The sequence below is a fragment of the Glossina fuscipes genome, unplaced genomic scaffold (assembly GCF_014805625.2).
Source record: "Glossina fuscipes isolate IAEA_lab_2018 unplaced genomic scaffold, Yale_Gfus_2 28, whole genome shotgun sequence".
In the NCBI taxonomy this organism is placed as follows: domain Eukaryota; kingdom Metazoa; phylum Arthropoda; class Insecta; order Diptera; family Glossinidae; genus Glossina; species Glossina fuscipes.
This window is the reverse complement of record NW_023998423.1, coordinates 11,253,768-11,274,655: the sequence shown is the minus strand read 5'-3', so window position 1 is coordinate 11,274,655 and position 20,888 is coordinate 11,253,768. Positions and strand designations below refer to the sequence as shown.

Sequence of the window (20,888 nt, the reverse complement as noted above, 5' to 3'; positions counted from 1 at the left end):
TAAAATATATTTACAAAATTTAAAGAAATGTTAATTGTTTGGCAAAAAAAAAAAAGCAAAAAAAAAATTATTTTTAAATATTTTGGCAGGTATACGTTAATTCTGAATTTATATTTAATTTCTTTTTTGTCATTTAACTGGATAAATTATAGATAATTATTATTAATTAATTTAAATATTTAATTAAACGGAATACATTTGTTTAGGTTTTATTTGCTTTAACACTTCTAACAGTCAGTAAAATTTTATGTGTTTTAAACGAAAATCTAGTGTGTAGCTGTTTATATTGTAGCTGTATAAAAATAAAATACATTAATTACTATCAAAATATACATAAATGCTTAAAAAGAAATAAATGTGGACAAAAAATTCAAAAAATAAATTTCTTGGCGCATAATTATTGTTTAATCGGACAAGTAAAGTACAACTTGGATTTACCTTTTTTTAGTCGCGGTCTACACCACTTGTGGTATATTAATTTGGTGCGGATGTACGTAACAGTTAGAAGGACTCAAGATAGATTCGCTTATTATTATATCGATCGATTCAGCATTATTTTCGGAATCGATCTAAACTTGTCTGTCCGTTTGACATCTGCCGATGTAAATTGGCTAAGAACTCCATATAATTTTCCATGTGAGATTTCTCGTAAATACTAAGAGCCCTTCAGAAAAAGGTTCAATTTTTAATATTTTACAATGAAAACTGTGCAAGTGATATGCCAAAAGAATTAATGGTAAGCAATTTGGATCGTATCGATCTACTATTTCGACATTAACGTATGTAAGAATTATCACGAAAAGAGAGAGAGGGTGAGAGTTATCATGAATGAAGTGGACGTCCAATTACTAGTTTTTTCTGATGGAAATTAAAAAATAATACATTTTTTGGTAAGTAAATGAAGTTTTTTAAATTTGAATCTTGCCATGTGATATTTAAGGCACTCTCCACTGTGCGGGATTTCATGAAAAGTATGCCTTTGCATGCAAATAATACGTAACTTTTGCTGTATTATTAGCAAAACGGGTGAAGGCGAAGTGATGTAAGATATCTACCGGCCGGCCTTGCCTGACTATAATGTTGTTACCTGTTTCAATACACGGAAGGAAGCTTGTGAGATTCGTAGAGAATTTCGCGTAATATGCATACACCTTTCTATGCAATGTTTGCGATAAGCACGCGTAGTGTGTAACACTACATAACCGAGAATATCTCGATTTTCAAAAGTAAAAAACAAAAAAAATGATGTTTTCACTTATTATCCAAATAAATAAATTGTAACATATGCAACGATAAGACTTTATACGTATAATATATGGATCGTCCCACAGTCAATTTCTCCAGCCTGGACCATATTGTTGTTATCGTTACGTTGGATAACGTTGGTTTGACCAAAGCCGAATGTAATTTTCTTGTTTGCTAAATTTATACAAAATTCCAAAATATGACACAACTATGTTTAGCTGATAGCCACTTTGCTGTTAAAGGTTGGGTTGACCTTGCCATAGTGGACGGAAATCTGCTACTTAAAATCCATAGATAATTTTCATATAAAACTTGGTATAAGCGCTTTCGAAAGCGCTTTCGTTCACTGAAAGAATTGAACGAAAATATTTTATAGTTTTCAGTGCTTACCTTCGAAGGTAATTCATATTCACCTAACTTGTAACATGTTCAGTTACCGTAACATACACATATAACTATGCATTCTTGATCAATATGAAACTGAGGGATGATTGAACTAAGTTGTTAGTTGGCATCTAAGTTGTTAGTTGAGATTCACAGGTGAAGATTGAACTCGCGTTTTAAGCATGTGGGTAATGGGCTTACAATTAGGTGCCGGGTGTTTGAGTGAAGCTTACTTGGCTATAAACTATTTCAGCTATAGTTCGCTAAGTGTCGCTAATATCTTTCAGGTAAACCGAAGCCATAATAATTGCGCCCACACGATATGATTTCTATTCTTTACCACGCATTAAAATGTTTTGGTGAAGATATATTGAGCTTGTTAGTGCGGTCACAAATCTTGATTTTAAACTCAACTCACACTTGACCAGAGAAGGACATGTAAATTACACAGTTGTGTGTATTCACAACATTTTAAGAAAACTATGGCTCTGCTTATTTCACGTTCCCATCTTCATCAAATTGAGATTAATTAAATGTCTTGTTGTGCCGCTTATATCGTACGGAGCATGTGTATATGATAAATTAGATTACGCTTCCAGCCAAATATTGCAGTTCGCCGTCAATAATTGACCTAGGTATGCAGTGTGTGTGTGTATTGCAGTACTCGCTACCGATTTTGGGTTCTGAACTTTCGACATACCTTAAAATGAGATATCTGCGTCTTCTGCACAAGCTTATACGAACCCGAATACCAAGATATTTACCTAAGAAAATGAAGATAAATTTCACCCTACCTGCCTGAAAATACTTGATATCATCAAGGCCGTAAAGTTGTTGAACTCGCTACCACTTCATATCAAAATTATTCTTTTAATTCTTGTAGTCTTAAACTGTCTAAGAAAGCGTTACATAATTGTGATAAATTCTGATCACATTTAAATCATGGCCTTATGTCTTATATTGTACGATATTTTATACTACGTTATTTACATCTTTATCGTGCCGCAAGCAGACTTATAGGCAATCAATTATTATGGTAATGATGGTTATGTGTAATGAACTTACCTTTAATAATTATTACTTATCTTTGATCCTTATCCTACATTACATCTTATAATTGACAGCAAAAAATTCTATTACTTTCACATAAGGTATAGAGAAATAAATAGAGCGAACAGATTGTCTAACGGGGAAATCTATTGGGTTAACGGGGAAAAATGATTCTAATATTTCGTTTTATTCCGTTAAGCGACGCTGAATTTTAATACAGTGTCTCTTGGTAAATGACGTTATATTCTAATTTCGTTATTTCTAATTCTCTTTTGCGAGGTAACCTCAGATTCGAATGCGACTCTGCTGCTGATAGGTGACGATTCCAATATAGACTATTTTATTAGATAATGGTGAATCTGAAAGAGGTCAACTCCGCTAGGTAACTCTAGTACGGTTGATTGTGAACAGTGGATTTTAGCATGGTCCACTGTGCTAAGCGAAAGTGGTAATGTTCTAGTCTGACAGTTTTAATACGATCTGTTACGCTAGATGATGCTAGACGGTGATAGGTAACTTTTCTGACAGATAACGGCGGCTTCTAATGCCGTTCATTATGAAGTTCACTTATCTTGGCTAAGAAGTACCAACGCATTTAGCGTATAATCTGGACTTTGGCTTCGCTCTCTGTGTAGAGTTGCGTTAATTGTGTGGAGCTGACTACGAGAGAGGCCTGCGAAAACCGTTCGATTTTTCGTGAATGAATCTCAGAAGGCAACCGACCAAACGGTGCTTTCAAATAATCTATCTGTGGTGGTTGATTTTTTTTTCATCTCTATGTAAATGAAAAATGAAATTTTTCTACCGCCCAGTTTAGATCACACCAACTGCTCCTTTTTTTTTTTTGTTTTTTTTTTTTTTTAATTTAGTTTTTTAAATCGCGTTCAGTGCACTAAAATGCGTCATTGTGAAGGAAGTAAATTGAAAGTAAAAATTCATGCGCCGTAATTGCCTTAAAAGTAATAATAACAGATGGCTCTACCCTACATATCAGATAATTGTGCTTAGTAACCGAAACGGATTATTTCATAATATTTTACTTCATTTTTTTATATATATTTTGGATTGAGATATATTTCATCTTTTTTTTTTTCGTTTGGTTGAAAGCATCCGTCTATACTTCACGACAATATCGAAAGATTGAAAATTTTGCAAAACTATTTACTTAGTGTTCATCTGAAATTCAAAGAAAGGCAACAAAATGGCGCAGAATATGTGCGAAATTAAAACTGTTATGGATCCAAAAGCAAAACTGAAAAAGCCAAAAATACGAATCGATTCAGAGGATAGTGCTGAGAAAACTGGTAAGTATTCGTGGCAAATTTAGACCATCGTCTACTAATACGCAAAGGTCTCTTCTAAAAAAAAAAATAAATAAAAAAAAATAAAAAATAATGCAACAGGTATGTCGGCTGAACGTACAGTACAAATGAATAGTGTTCTAACTATATTAAGCGACTCGATCGAGAAATTAAAGATATCCTTAATACTGCCCCGACTACTTGAGAGGCCGTGCATATTAAGAAAAGTATTGGATAACACAAAGTACTCGCATTGTTTGAAATTAATCGAGGATTATATAAATGAGAGGGTAAGATAAACGTAATACATATATACATATATGCACGCAAATGGATTAATTTATTCCTTAACAAAAACTTGAAGCAAGACAGCAAGGACGAAACTTCAAGCTATCTTGACTATCGTTTAATAAAAATCATCGATTTTTTTCACATAAACACAAATATTTTGGAGTTATTACCCGGCTGGATGGATGAGCTGGACGACAACGATGTCTCATTGCTGAAAGCTTTCAAGTTGCTGCGTTGGATAACTGAACAACGTCTCAATAAGTCGGCTGTAGAGGAATTAAAGAAGGAAAAAAAGATTCATGAGATTTTTCACGAGAATGAAAAATTTAAAAAGAACATCGAAGGTATTTATTACTTAACTTTCGCAAATTTGCGCAAATTTAATTAATTCGAATTTTTTTTTTTTTTTTTTTGCGAACAGAGTTTAAACATCAACTCAAAAGTCAAAGAATCAATTTACGCTGGAAGTTGGCAGCCAAAGAGAGTGTCATTAAATCGCACGAACAAAATATGGCCTTGAAAAAAGCCCTTAACGATCAACGTATTAAAGAAGAAATGTAAGCTAAAAACAAGCAAGAATATTATAATTGGGCGAGGCCGAACTTTCATCATCCTACACCACATAGTCTAACACCATTCTTAATTTTATATAGAATCACTATTGTGTACCATCATTATCACATATTAAAACTTCTTCTTTTTCTGTCCTACAAAAGCTCAATTTTCGTGGAAATTCTGATTAGGTTCCAAAAAATAGGCTCAGATTTTGCTACAGTTAACTTTTTATCTTGAAGCATTGAAGATGAAGATCTCTTTGTCAGAGGAGCTTCAAGGTTTGTTACATGAATGGAGTTTTAAAAAAATTACCCCAGCCGGTCCAAGGTTTTCACACCCATCTAGAATGCCGAAATATTACTACTTAGCTACTTTTCTCAAGAGATTTTGAAAATTGTAATTTTCTATATAACGAGTTTTTAAAATATGGCATTATATGAGAAGTGATCGAAAAAGTCGATCGATGCGTCACTGTACCACTGTCTGTACCAAAATCTGTAGATTGAACACAAATTTAAGTGAACAGACATCACACGGATAGATGGACAGTCAGACTTAGGGCAATTCAGATTATGATTCTGAATCGATCAGTATGCTAAGAGGCTGGTCTACCTTGACCTCTTCTGCTTGTTGCACACGTCCGCACTAACTTAATATACCCTGTACCACAAATGGTGTAGGTTATAAATATATAATTAGTTCGTATAAGAAAACATGAACCGTTACTTACAGGGCAAAGACAAGCCGCAGTGTGCGTCATATTTACACAGCTAGCGTTGCTAGACGTCGCGAATTGGAAGAGGAGCTGCGAATGACAAAAGTCAACTATGAAAAGCTTGTTAACGATAATATAAGACAAGAGAAAAATGCCAGAGCTGAAAAGTAAGTTGATTCACCAATGCTTTAAATCGTTCTTTTTAGGCAATCGGAAAATAATTTCCATGAAACTGATGATCAATATATGGAAAAGTATCGTCCTAATCTCTTTTTAAATATAATATCAATGGTTTCCAACTTCTAAAACTTGAGACCCTTTAAAGATTGCTATGCTATTGCATAACAAGAGGGGTTCTTCGAGAGGTTTGAATGTTTGAAAGACTAGTGAAAGTCGAAGTATAGTTGTCTGTGACTAATTGAAAGATGGATCTCAAGATGCGCTGTATTTCCAATCGTATATCTTAACAATGGTTTCGCATACTTGTTACATTTTCATTGAAAGCAACATAGTAAAAGATCAATAACTAAAGTAATTACATAGATTATATATCCACCACATATGGCTTTAATAGATCTCTCTTCCGTTTCAAAAAAAAAAAAAAAGAGTTGATATTGAATTATATTACTTGAGGCTATGGTGGAGGAATTTTTCCAGAATTATTTTGTGGCAACTGGAAGTGTAGCTCTTTCTTAATTTGGCACCGGAATGGCAACCTTTTCATGCATAGTCCCATTACCCAGCAGTGATTATAAAATTTATGGAGATAGTGAGTATATGCGGATCGGTAAATGTCAATCGTCTTTCCTTAGGCTTCTAGATCCATCAAGCACTAAGAACCTTTAATTTTTATTTAAAAAAATTATTAAATATTTATAAACTTGCTTTTCATGAGAGCTCATAAAGAGGGTGAGGGCTAAAGAATAGGCCTACGTAATTCAAATTCCACATGGTTAAAATTTTCTGCTGTACTGCTATAGCGTACCAGTTTTCATCATAAAATATTAAAAATTAAATCTTTTTGCCAAAGGACTTACTATTCGTAGGAATCTCATATGGAATGGCGTCCAAAAAATTGATCTGTATGGTTCAAATTTTATCCAATTAATTTTTATGTCAAATTACTCTTATGGACAAATGTTCATCGTAAAATATTAAAAATAGGCCCTTTTTGGTATACGGGTCGGCTTAACATGTCGTGGCTAACCTTGATTGCGATGGTGTCCAAAAAATAGAGCGACTTGATCCACACTTGATATAGCTAAGTTTTATATCAAAATACTTTTATAAACCAATTGTCATCACAAGTTATCACTTTTGCCTTACAAAAGCTTTTATAAAGTGGGATCCAAAAAATAGTTGAACGTGGTCCAAATAAGGTTAATTTCTATGTTGAGTTATTGCTATGGAGTAATTTTCACCACCACCATGCAATCTTGAAAACTATACTTTTTATCATATAAAGATTCAGTTCTTGTAGTTATATGGCAGCGGGATCAAAAAATTATCCGATCTAAATTTTTCATACCAACTTAGAACGCCTAATTGCTATTACTCAAGCACTTTTGCATTGAAATTCTGAAAATAAAAATATTTTTTCATGTAACGATGTTCCAACGTTATATGGGTTGACAGACAGATTGACGAAAACATAAACTTGAAAATCATTCAGAAAGTGATTGTGAATCGATCGATACAATACATATAACCAAGCAAAAACAAGGAAAAATATTATAGTAGGTCATGCCGCGTCATTATAAACCCTTACACCAATTCGCTTAATACATTTATTCATACAATTACCTTTCAAAATAAGGCATTTTATGCGAAGTAGTCGAAAATGTGGTCCTTAGCCAATACACTTGTGCAAACGAAATTTCATCAAAACATTTGAAAACTTGCAGGCAGGTTGTGCGTAGGTTGAACACAAGAAAACAAGACGGACGGACGGGCGGACGGACGGACGGACACGCTCAGACAAAGTATAATAGAGGTAGATCTATAACTCAAGTCATTCTGTATGTTGCATATATCCGCACAAGTTTGATGGTTCCTCTACCACCAGGTGGCATTGGATATAAACATACTGGTGAGTTTGCAGTCAGTCATGATGTCGGCATCAATCCTCTTCGTTTTTATAACGAATCCTACTGCTATGAGTCCCATATTATCACAGTCACAGGCAGAAAACCCTTAGCTTGAAAGTTCACTTCAGCCTTTGATTTCTGGTAACCTCAATCTCCTATCTGGCAGCTAGTCTGCGTTGTGCGACCGGCTCACATTGACACTTCCGGAGATTACGCGATTTTTTCACAAAACACATGACATGTTGCATCATTTTGTAGAAGCCACATATCGGTCAAGTTGAACTCATTTAACTTTTGCCACATAAAATCAGTTACCATGTTTTTCCAACCTTTTCCACTGATGGTAACTGCAATGCCATTTTCATGTTCAAAATTGACTCTTTTGATCTTCAGTCCAAAAGTTACGCTACCCAGTATTTCTTGAATATATGTAAAAGTCCTTTGGGAACACTAAATGTGTTTTTGCTTCGTGAAAGGGGAACAATCTTTGTTCACGAAGTCATTATCAGTATCACGAAGTTGAGCTTGGGCCCCAAGGTTTTCAAAAAAGAGGTTTAATTTGTAATATTTTATTAGAAAAGCTTTATCCCACATGCTCGAAACGTAGCTGACTTTTAACAATTTCTGTACGCTGCGCAACTATGTATGTTAGGCAGATAATGGGAAACTCCTCCAAGCGATATATTGGAAAATGGAGGAACGTGTTTTATTTAAGTTCACTTTCCATGAACCATGAAATTAATGACCCAATATAACAATTTAATTTAATTGTGGTCGTCCAAAAGTGCGATGCCATTACAATTTTCTGCATTTCTAGTATAAAGCAATGCGTAGGTTTTCTTAACGCTTTCGCAAGTTTTCAAAGACCCTTTATTCCTGACACTTAAGGCCTACATGTCTATACTTTTTTATCAATAATTGCTTTGTAACCGATATCGGCTTGATATTTAACAGGTAAGAGAGTTATCTTCGGCTGGGCCTGAATCTTGAAGACAGATCACCATTAAATCCTTTAGCCTCATAAAAAAATGAATGGAATAAAATTCATCTTCGACTTTTAAAGAAAAAATGTATCCACCATGTCCTGAATTATTTCGGACTAATCATACTTACCTCGTAGCATTCTACTTTTCAAGCCCTTTTATTTTATATCCATATCGCTGGTATTATTAAGAAAAAAATAATCGCGATGCCTATCACATTCTTTTCCGGCTTAACCCATCTTTCGGCAGACAATGTATCTTCATTTGAGAAATATACAAAACAGTTTTAAACATTCTATCTTGCTTACCTTATGATCGATAGTAAGGGTAAAATCTCAAAAAAGTAAGAAAAAAAATAATATGTAACCGCTTGGAACTTTGTGTGGACCTGACCGATTTTTTCCATTTTTGCAACTAAATAGTAGAATTTTTCGTAAAGTACATGTGGAAAATTTCGGATTTCGATTTTTCATAATTTGTAAGCAATACGCAAAAGCCCAAATATGTTTGGTTAGAAAAACGGAGTTACGTTCATATATATATATATGTTATATTTTACTGTGGGCGTGTCCTCTTATAACTTTGGGATGCTAACCTGCATCGATTTGTCTTTTTCTCAAAAGCAAACGGTTTTTTTTGTAAATTGGAAACCGATATTTTCATTTTCTCTCATCAGACAAACACTTACGACGAAAATCACACATACAGACATGCATGGTCTATTCAAAAATTTGATTACGATCAAGAATATTTTGAGAAAATGAATACACATACCCTCAACCCATCCTTCTGCGATGGATATAAAAACTATTTTATTAAATATGGGCGTGTCAAAAAATACCCTATTCGCTGACCTTGGAAATATGTGGATCAAGTCTTATAGATACATATATGTATGTCTATGAGTAAACAGGTTAAAGTTAATATATATTGTAGACATGAGGCTAATTTTTTAATTGCACTTTTAAACACTCTTCTCAAATGTATTTGCACAGTTCCCCACAGCCCAAAGGTCAAACTCAAACTAACCATCTTAAGGTATTTAACGATAAAAGACAAGAGTCCCTGATGTACATATTTTGGTATAAAAAACAGAAGAGAACAAAACGCAAATCCTAAGCATTCGTATTCCTTGGTAGTGGGTATGAAGCTGTTGGAGGCGAACAGCTTATAACCTACCTTCCGAAGACAATGACGGCTTTCTTGCTTAGTTTTTTGAATGCATTATTACTATGACCTCAGTTTGATAAGTTTCGTGTACATATTACCTACAAAGAAGTAAACAACACCCAACACCACTTTTGATATAGGGTCTATTAAGGGTGTGCGGATATATGTAACATTCAGAATGACTTGTGATGTAGGCCCATCTTTGTTGTACTTTATCTAAGGGTATCCGTCCATTTGTCCCCCTTGTTTTCTTATGTTCAACTTATAGGGTCGAATTTTTGATTTTATTTTAGTGATATGTAGTATATTCAGGCATTCTGGCTTAACTATATGTTATACACATTAAAACATTGATTCGAATATTTATAGAACCTTTTCGATTATTCTATAATTCAAGTGATCAAAAATATCGTCAAGTGAACGCGTAAGCGAACAGCAATAACAAATTGAAGTAATTCGTTTCAAGTTGCCTGTGCAACTGAGGCAACCGAGACGGATCGCCTCTACGAAAACAAAACCTTTAGGCTAACTGAACTTAAGAAATGTTTTCTGTAATCAAAGTAAAACCAATAAAATTGATGCAAAATGTATTTGTTTTCTTTGCAGAAATAAGTTGTTGCTACAACTTGAGGCATTAATCAAGAAATTTGATCAATCTATCGGTGATAAAATGCGTGAGAAAATCGTTTTGGAGGAGGAATATGCTAAACAGAAAAAAATATTTGATGAATTCATGATCATTTTTCGTGAAAAGGAAGCCGAATATGAGGTTGCTGTCGTTCAAAAGGAGCAGGAGGAGCGGGAACAACAGGAGAAAAAACTCGCATTCTTCATAATGAATCGTGCCGCGCGTATTATACAGCGTTTTTATCGTAAATATCGCAAAGCGAAGAAACGTCTGGAAAAACAATTACAAAAGAGGGGAAAGGGTGCTGCTAGGCGAAAGGGAAAGAAATAAAAAAGAATGAAAAAGTAAAAGAAAAAAAAAAACATTTTAGTTTACTACGGATTGGTCCTGCAATGAGAAATAGAATTTACTTTGCCAAGTTACTTGCAACGACAAAGGAAAATCTACTCTTCAATGATTTCATATTGAAAACTACTTGCCCGTTTTTTTTTTTTTTGAAATTTTCACATTATCATTGAAGAAATTGTCAAATGGATTTTTGTTTAGTTTTCAGTTTGTGAGGAAAATTGTAGTTTTCGTTCTGCATGTTTGTAAAAAACAATAAAATATAATTCTCGCAATCAAACCAAAAAAAAGTAAAATATTTTTTTTGTTCGCCTTTTTTTGATTTTGAGACCCAAAAATGTCTGTTTTGCATTCTAATTTCAAAAATCGTTTCGCATTTTGATTGTGTGGACCTAAAATATATAATATCTCAATATTGTTGGTTTGCCTTTTTTTTTTTTTTTGAATCGTATCGAATTTTGAAAAATATAACATTTTAAACATTTGTGCGTGCGGTCGTGTGGCTGAAGTAATATTTGATGTATTTTTGTTGAAAAAAATAGCAAAACAATTTCAAATTGCAGCGAGAATCGCGACGTTTCCCTTTCGACCAGTAGCTGTGTGTGTTTGTGCGCGTGTGCGTGTCTATTCACAACAGCTAAAAACAAAAAACAAAAAAAATAACCTAAAAATCCAATATTGAATGTGAATTATAAATTCTATGAATTATTTCGTTATATGGATTGCTTGAAAATATCAAAAATATAAAAATATAAAAAAAAAAAAATTCTTAAGCCTTTTTGTCAAATTCATCCGGAAAAGGTCTATTTAGTACTTCGTTGCATATTTCGGCGATTGCAAGTACTCGGCATATATAATATCATCCGGAACGTATCTATGAGTTTTACACCAAATATCTTCCGTTTGTAGAAGGTAAGTATGTCCTCTTTTTTTTTTCTCTACATCTGAGGGGAAAATATGATGGCAAAAATGACTAGACGCTTTTAACCAGCTACGTCTTTAAACGAGTAACTATTTGTCGCATGTTGAAAAAGAATTTTCTTTTTCCTTCCAAGTGAATTGTAAAGGTAGAGGTACGCGGACGCTTGGATTCTCATTTGCGTGGTATTTCTTGCCCTTATGTCGGACTTCCGCGTTTGTTACGTCAACCAAAATTTCAAGGTGTACATAAAAAGTATAATTCTGTTGCCTACCTTAGGGATTCGATTAGTTAATGATAAAAATTCGCTGACCACCACTGTTATATTAATTTTTTCTACGTCTTGTAGAGAAAACATTTCAAAAAATTGACAAAATTTTTCTTCATTAATTACTGTAAAATCAAGAAACCAAAATTTACCTATGCGTGAGTTAGAAGAAAAGAGAATTTTCTATAATCTCAATATTCTCATTTCGTAAAATTCAATTTTTATTAGTTCGCCATTTTGTCATAATTTCATTACAAATTCAATTAAAAAAAAAATATGAATAAGAAGATATTTTTAATTTTTATGTAAAAAAATTTTAAAAAAGTCAGCAGTAAATAAATAACCTATTAAGAATAGGTTATAACCTATTAAGAAATATTCTATTCTTAATAGGTTATTTTTTTATATGAAACATAAAAATTTAAAAATTCCAAATTACTGAATTTGCTAACGCATAAAACAAAATTCAATTGTGGGCGTAAAATTGACTTTGCTTTGCTTTACTTACGCAGTGATTAAAATAACGCTGGTAGAATTGTTGCATTTATTGTAAAACATAAAATTATTTTGTAAAGGTAATACTGCAACTTCTTTGCACAGCAATTAAAGGGAGATGATGAATAATAGTCGCTATTGTTATTTCACTTTTTCTCTTGTGAAATTGCAAATATTTTAAAGCTGCAGCTTTCATTCGAGCTGAGTTTGTGAGAGCAAAATTTCATTTGCTGCGCGTGGTGTGCGTTCTAATGGAGGTCTTTTTAGAGAGTAAGATTTTATTTGCTGTGTGTTCTTACTGATATCTTTTTATTGTTTTCGTTTTTTGAGAGCAAGATTTGCTTGGCTTTGTATTCTTATTCTCTTTTTTGAGAGTTAAGGTTTTATTGAGAGTAAAATTTTGCTTTGCTGGCGACTTTTTCCATTTCCCATTTATTTTAGTGCTTTTTTGAATTTTGAGCGAGAAGGAAGTCCGTGATTTGAGTACACGGCATCACATTTATTTTGTGAATTAAAAAAAAAAAAATATATATAAAAAAAACCAAAAAAAAATTAAAAAAATATAAAAAAACAACAAAAAAATTGTAAAAAGTAGCAAAAATCGAGCGAGTGTTAAAAAATGTAAGTCTATACATATATTTAATATTAATGTTCATTTGGCTTGGTTAGGGAAGCTAGGAAAAATTTTCCTTTTTAATGAGATCAAGAAAAAATGTGAAAACGTGGTACGGCGTGATTAGCAGCAAACGAGTAAATGAATAGGTATAATGGAATGTAAATGTGGTTGAAAGGGAAAAAGAATTTTTGCAAACGGACATATTTTTGATGACGAATTATCTTGCAGTTAATGGGTGTTTTCGAAAGAAATTGATAATTTCGTAGCTCGAAAAAGTATAGAATATCGCTCTTTAAGATTGTAATTAAGCATGAACCATGTGCACATTATGAAAATGTAATGTCTTCGTAGGAAATGTTTAATTTGAGACACCATTTTTTTTTTGCTACGAGATAACGTTCATTTTTGTAGTGGAGTTGCCAGATCTATTTTTTTCTTGTTTAGCACATTGTCTTTCAATTTTTTGCTCTCTTTAATTATAATTCGTATTTTCTCTTTTGTTTCTTTACAGTTTCTTTTAAGTTTTTCCTTTGTGTAGAGATTTTTCAATCAATTTCTTAAAAGAAAGCAAGGAGAAATACACAAATCTTTTGCTTGATTTGCTTTTGCTCTCTGTCCATAAATTTAATCGCCACTTCAACATCGAGACCATGAATTCCGGTGGACCTAATTATCAAATGGCCTCACTTTATGTGGGCGATCTTCATCAAGATATCAATGAAGCTGGTTTATTTGAAAAATTCTCCAATGCTGGCCCTGTACTGTCTATTCGAGTCTGCCGAGATGTTATTACGCGTCGTTCACTGGGATATGCTTATGTTAATTTTCAACAACCGGCCGATGGTAAGTACGAATATAAATAACTGGAAATTTCTTAATCGAATCTTAATTTAATATTGTTCTTCTTGCCTGTGTGCATACATTCGATATACAAACATTCTTGTTAGTACTTTTCTTTTGTTACGCGCTGTAGCTTATGATTCATTTCCGTAAAAGTAGTAAGGGGTATATGCCTGCGTGTTTGCGTGTGTATGTGTGTGTGTTAGTCATCACTGCAAAAGTGACATTGTTGAATATAAAGCTGTGCTTTATACTTGTTGTTTAATTATACAAAACCTCCCGTTCTGCGAGCAGAATATGATATTTTTGATAATTTTTTTTTCTTACTCCAAGTGAAGTAATACAATATTTGCTGCTATTAATTAGTTTAGTCGGTGATTAGAAATCTGTTTTTGCAAATTTTCGAGTATAAAAAGTCAGAAAAGAGCGAACAACACTGCGGTTCCTATGCTTCATTTCTAATTTTATGGAGAACCAATACATTTTTATATATATATACACGTACACGTAGTCAATCTTTAAACTTGGAAACATATGATGATCAATTAGGAACGTTTTCATTTCGATTTCTGTTCCCCTAAATTTGTACTAATAAATTTAAGAAATTTCTGAAAAGTATTTATATAGGATTTTAGTAGTTCAAATGAAATAATACATTGCAACAACACTCATTTACATTATTGAAAAAAGCCTGCATGTTTCTAAGCACCTTTTTAATCTTTAAAAGTTCATGTCGATGTAGGATTACTTACTAGCTTCGCTTCACTGTTAAGTTATTTGTAATATATATATGGGCGTATACAGCTTGGACACCAATTTGTTTGTATAATTTCAATGGATTGTGGAAGGTTCTTTCTATGATTCAGTTACTTTTCCTTTATTCTTTAAATGTATCGATGTTCATTATTAATCAAAAGAAATAATATTTTTGTAAAGGATCGATGACAACAAGAGAAGAGAAATTGTCAAACAAAATTCATAATAAGTAGCAACCAAGCAAAGTAATTCCGTTGAAGGGCATAATTTAACAGAACAATTAGAAAAGGACGCACAGTGTGACAGTGTGGAAATTGGGATGTAAGAAAAAGTTTTCGTGGGCAAGCAAAATAGTGTTAAGCGGTGTCAGAATTTCGTTTTTTACCTAACATTAAAAATATGAAATGTTTCAGACCTTATATTATATACATAACTGGAAATATAGGTATGCTACTTTTTTAGAAACTGCAAGATGAAAAAGAGATCACCTTCCTTGTTTACGAGAACTGCAACTGAAAGTTTCTTCTATGCAGCGGACGGGCATATATATGAAAATACGAATGGCTTTCCGAGTTGCCCTCATTGTCGCTTGTTTTTCGTTAGAAATTGCTTGCATTAAATTTTCGCGTTTCGTCATATGTCATATATATATTTGTCACGTTTTATATATCTCTGCGGTTCACGAACACGTTGACTTACATATGCGCATCTAGTCGTGTGTGCATGTACGTTTCACTCTAATTATTAATAAGAATGTGGTTAGCTTGGAGTTGGACACAGATACAAAGAAAATTGACTTTCAAAACATAGGTCTAGTGTGGATTGGAACATGTGAAATATTTTATTTTAATCTGCATTTAAAATGGAACCCAATTTTATTCAACAAAAAGTTAAACAATATATTTTTCATTTCAAAAACTATGTAAACAAGGCAACTAACACCCATTGGTTGATTAAACTGTTCGCTTACTTTAATCGCCTAAGATTAATGGTTGCTAGAAAATAACTCCTAAGGCTTAACTTACCGTGTTGCTTTGATGTATTAAAAAAGTAACAGAAGTAGAAAAGTCACAAGGCTTTCAAGAATTTTGGGGTCGTGATTCCTTCTGAAAACGCCGCCCGCTCACTATGATTAAGTTTTCTTATACTTTATCTTTTTTTACTTTAAAAACCACTTAATTCTGTTTGTTAAATGTTCATATTGTTAACCGGCACGGGTTAAGGTTTTAACAAATGGAAACAACATTTTACACGCACAGTGGTCGGTCTTTCTGTTGTCACTTTTGTTATTTTCAGCGTTTCAGAAGAGCTTGCTAGAGTTTTTCAAAACAATATTTTTAATATTCTCTCAGAAGACTGTTACTGTTCTTTTAAAAGACAGTTCTCTTACTGTTATCGTAAGAGGAGAGTCGTTATTAGTATTAAAAATGCTTCCCGTTGCTGTTTTCTTAAACCGGCTAACGTTTTAAAAACTCCTCTCTTCAATCTTAGAAATTTTAAAGCAACTTCAAACCCATTGGTTGGTTAAATCGTTTATTTGCCTTAACCAGCTAAGATTAATTGTTGCTAGAGTATTATACTTGACTTACCGTGTTGCTTTGACAATGAAAGTAACAGAAGTAGAAAAGTAACAAACAATTATAGCCCGCAGATATTTCCGGTACATTGGGAGCCAATGTAGTTAAGCTTTTAAACGATACTTAAATTAGTGATTACTTAAGTAAGGAAAAATAAAAGGAGTAATAATTTTACATATTGAAAACTACGCACTTTTTTAATTAGTACGACTTTTTGTTTTTTTTTTTTTTTTTCTTACGAAAATTTTAGCCGAACGCGCCTTAGATACTATGAATTTTGATTTACTTCGCAATAAACCGATACGCATCATGTGGTCGCAACGTGATCCCTCGTTACGTCGTTCAGGCATCGGAAATGTTTTCATTAAGAATTTGGACAAGACTATTGATAACAAAGCCATTTACGATACGTTTTCCGCTTTCGGTAACATTTTAAGCTGCAAAGTGGCAACTGATGATAAAGGCACCTCTAAGGGCTACGGTTTTGTACATTTTGAAACTGAAGAGGCAGCCAATAATGCGATTGAAAAAGTTAATGGTATGCTGTTAAACGGCAAAAAGGTATATGTCGGTAAATTCATACCACGTAAGGAACGTGAGAAGGACTTGGGTGAAAAAGCTAAATTATTTACCAATGTATATGTGAAAAACTTCGGTGACGATGTTGACGACGAAAAACTGAAAGAAATGTTTGACCCCTATGGCAAAATAACCAGCTACAAGGTCATGATCAAGGATGATGGTAAGAGTAAGTGCTTTGGTTTTGTTGCCTTTGAAACTACGGAGGCGGCCGAAGCTGCTGTTGAGGCGCTTAATGGTAAAGATATGGGCGACGGCAAGGCTTTGTACGTGGCTCGAGCTCAAAAGAAGGCTGAACGTCAACAAGAGTTGAAACGTAAATTTGAAGAATTGAAGAAGAAACGTCAGGAGTCTGTCTACGGCGTCAACCTTTATGTTAAGAATCTCGATGATACCATCGACGATGAACGCTTGCGCAAGGAATTTTCCTTGTTTGGCACGATCACTTCAGCTAAGGTAATGACCGACGAAGACGGCCGCTCCAAGGGTTTTGGTTTTGTATGTTTTGTAGCACCACATGAAGCCACCTGTGCTGTTACTGAAATGAATGGACGTGTCGTAGGATCGAAGCCTTTATATGTAGCATTAGCCCAACGTAAAGAGGATCGTAAAGCTCATTTAGCTTCTCAATACATGCGCCACATGGCTGGTATGCGTATGCAACAAATTGGACAAATGTTCCAGCCTAATACTCCTGGCAATTTCTTCGTTCCAACAATGGGTCCTGGTCAAAGATTTTTCGGCCCTCAGGTACCGACTGCCATGCGAAATACACCACGGTGGGCTGCACAAGTACCGCGAGCAGCAGCAGGCGTTCAAGGTGTTGCCCAGAGTGCAGCCGCTGCTACAGCCGGTGGCTTCCAAAATGCTGCCATGGCTGCAACCGGTACATCGCAATATCGTCCTCCAAACGCAGCCGCTGCTGCGGCTGCCGCAGCTGCTCGTGGCCAAGCCCCAGCTGTGCAGGGCGCTCATGCTGCAGCCGCTGCTGCTAATACTATGCGTGGCACTGGCGCTCGGGCCATTACGGGTCAACAAACCATACCAGCTGCCAATATGCCTATGGCTGGCGCACCAATGCCTGCTGCTGCTGCTGCGGCTGCCGCTGCCGCTCAGCAGCGCCCAGCCAACTATAAATACACAACTAATGTGCGTAATCCACCTGTGCAACAAGTACAGGCACCACCACCGGTTAAACAACAGCACCAGAAAGGTAAGTTTTTTCACTTTATTTCTTTGGATGGGAATTATAACCAACCGATAATTCACTTTATTACTTACAGGACCAGAAAAGCTTCTGGCTTCAATGTTGGCTAATGCCAATCCCCAAGAACAAAAACAGATTTTGGGAGAACGCTTATATCCCATCATTGAACTTGCCCATCCTAATATGGCGGGAAAAATCACTGGCATGTTGTTAGAAATAGAAAATTCTGAACTTTTACATATGATTGAAGATCAGGAAGCCTTAAAAGCCAAAGTTGAAGAAGCTGTGGCCGTTTTGCATATGCACCGCGTTACTGAGACTACAACCTAAACAAAGGAAAAACTTTAAAGAAACTAAAAAATAATAACAGATAATAATAGCAACAGCAACATCCAGCAACTAAAAGAAAAAGTTTAGTAGAAAAGAATTAAATAATAGAAACAAAACAAAACAAAACACTTGAGCTCAGCAAAAATTAATATATAACGAAGCGAAGAAAGAAAGTCAGCAAAAACAACACTCACCTATACATACATTAAAAAAATCATAAATTTTTTAGTTTTCTTTACTGACAAAATTTTTTTTCCTAACTTTTGTCTTGTTGTTTGGTTGCTTTTTTCAGTTTTTTATTTTTTTCGAATTTTTTGTGTTTTAGCTCTCGCAAACCACTCAAAAAAATGCCAAAGCTGTCGTCCAACATAATTTAAAGAAAATTTCACGCAAAGCCGCTCCTCTCGTCTTTCCCTGTGTTTTAACTCTTCAATCAAGCAACCGATCCTACTAATCAAACAAACAATTATTCGATCAGTCAAACTTAATGAGGAAAAACAAATAATTGAAATTGGAAAGTCTGTATTTTCCCATAAAGTCAAGTGGAGAGAAGTCTGTGTGTTTACCCAAAAGAGACGTTTGCGTGGCTGTATATTCGCCTACTATTCTACACAAATTTACGTTTACCCGTATTGTGATGGAAGCCTTGGATTTGTCTGTTTTGATTTGTATCCAAAACAATGTTTTTTTTTTTTTTTTCATTATTATAATATTTTCCTATAACGTAATTTTCTCCACTAAATTTTAAACATATTCTTTATTCATTTTTTCTCTAATCCCTTGAATAAAAATTAGTTTTTGTCATTTATTATTATTTCAGTTGTCTGCTTTTTGCTTTGCTGGGTTTGAGTTTCAAACGCGCACCTTAATTTTTTTTTTATTTCACATTTAATAAAATTGAAAAATTTTAAAAAAATTGCAAAAAATTATATAAAAATAGAAAAAACTTGAAAAAAAAAATACAAAGAAAAATGTTTAAATAAAAAAACCAATAATTACTAAAGAAACAAAAAATGGAAATAAGCAAAAAATTATATTTGAAGATTTGCTACTTTAAACAAGGATTTAAAGAAAATGTAAAAACTATTGTAAAAAAAAAAAAAAAAAAAAAAAAAAAACAGCAAAACCATAAAAAAAATGAATTTTCTAGTAGTATCTGTCAGGGCCTGTCAGGTATTATTAGTTAGTTGAAAAAAAAAAGTAACAAATATATAGACAAAATCAAAAAAAATTAATTAAAAAAAAAAAAAAAAAAATACAAAATAAAAAAAAATCAGTAAAAAATTTTGCAAAAATTAAAAAAAAAAAAAAATTGCCGTACCCACAATTTTAAGTGGAAATGATCGCAAACTGCTTCAAGCAAACACCACCACCACCACCTCGAGCAAGCGGTATATTTTTTTTAAAAATGTATTTTTTCTGTTAATTTTTTATACATTAATAGTTGTTGAGAAAAACAAATCCCTAAGAACATCCTAAAAAGAATACATATATATATATATATATATATATATATATAGCATATTTTGGGATTTTAATTTCCATAATTTTTCTGAACTTATTTCTCTGTTTATCATTATTTTTTATTATTCAACATTGAGTTGTTTTATTAGTATTCTTTCTCCCAGACTATTACTTACTTATTAGTTCTATAAATAAAATATTTTATCTCAATATAATGCATACTTATGTATTCATCTCTTCTTTATTATCTGAAAACTACAAAAAAGTAAATATTTTCAAATAAAAACGAAAAAAGAAAGTCGAAAGAGAAGATGGAAAGGTTTTTAATTATGGATGCAAAATGGGGCAGATTTATTATAAAAATTATTAAGCTCTATTTTCATTGCGAGTTGTTTAAGGCAGATAGATCCCATCTTCAGATGGCTAGCGTTCAGCAATCGCAACAAAAAAAAAGCAGAGAGCGTAGAGTTTGCCACACCTCAAGACCAAAAATATTTTATTTCCCGGATTGGTGGACTGTAGGGACGAGTACTTTTCAAAGGATTTGCCGTCAGATTGAAACCATAAAAAGGGGTCGCAATTTCGAGTTTATAAAGCTCCAGGAGCGCTTTCGAGCGCGCTATTATAAAGCGCACGTGCACATTGCTTAAGGTGAACTGCTGTGCAATTGGTTTTTCTACTTAACCACCCAATAAGCTAAGGATCTCGACTAATAACTCAACAAAGCCGATAGCCTCAGCTGCTACTTTAAGACTTTAATCTTTGAAAATAGAAGAAAAGAGAAGTAAATGAGCGAACTTTGAATTTTGGCAATTTAAAAGAGAAGTAAATGAGTGATCACTAGAGGGGTTTTTTGGACGCAAATCTATAGTATGAAATTGGGATATGACGACATCTTCTTAGAAAAACTTTACTAAAAGCTCGATGATGGGATTCTCGGGAATTTTATGCTGGGGAAGATCACGTTATTTGGCCCATATCATAAATACACGCCTTCAAAAATAAACAATGTGATCAATACGATTTACCACGGTAAGCATTCATCCCCCCTTGTACGTCTCCTGAATAGTTTTATACAATTTT

General features: G+C 33.6%; 2 protein-coding genes across 2 annotated transcripts; both read left to right on the top strand.

Annotated features, from left to right (window-relative positions):
* The first annotated feature begins 4,084 nt into the window (after window positions 1-4,084).
* LOC119636813 (dynein regulatory complex protein 10-like) lies at window positions 4,085-10,739 on the top strand. Its single transcript, XM_038032454.1, has 5 exons — window positions 4,085-4,270; window positions 4,345-4,615; window positions 4,693-4,828; window positions 5,559-5,708; window positions 10,388-10,739. The coding sequence occupies exons 1-5, from the start codon at window positions 4,085-4,087 to the stop codon at window positions 10,737-10,739; spliced, it is 1,095 nt and encodes a 364-aa protein (XP_037888382.1).
* A 2,213-nt stretch (window positions 10,740-12,952) lies between these two features.
* LOC119636254 (polyadenylate-binding protein) lies at window positions 12,953-18,396 on the top strand. The gene is made up of 4 exons (XM_038031554.1): window positions 12,953-13,057; window positions 13,564-13,895; window positions 16,476-18,017; window positions 18,088-18,396. The coding sequence occupies exons 2-4, from the start codon at window positions 13,703-13,705 to the stop codon at window positions 18,339-18,341; spliced, it is 1,989 nt and encodes a 662-aa protein (XP_037887482.1). The 5' UTR covers window positions 12,953-13,057; window positions 13,564-13,702; the 3' UTR covers window positions 18,342-18,396.
* The last annotated feature ends 2,492 nt before the right edge of the window (window positions 18,397-20,888 follow it).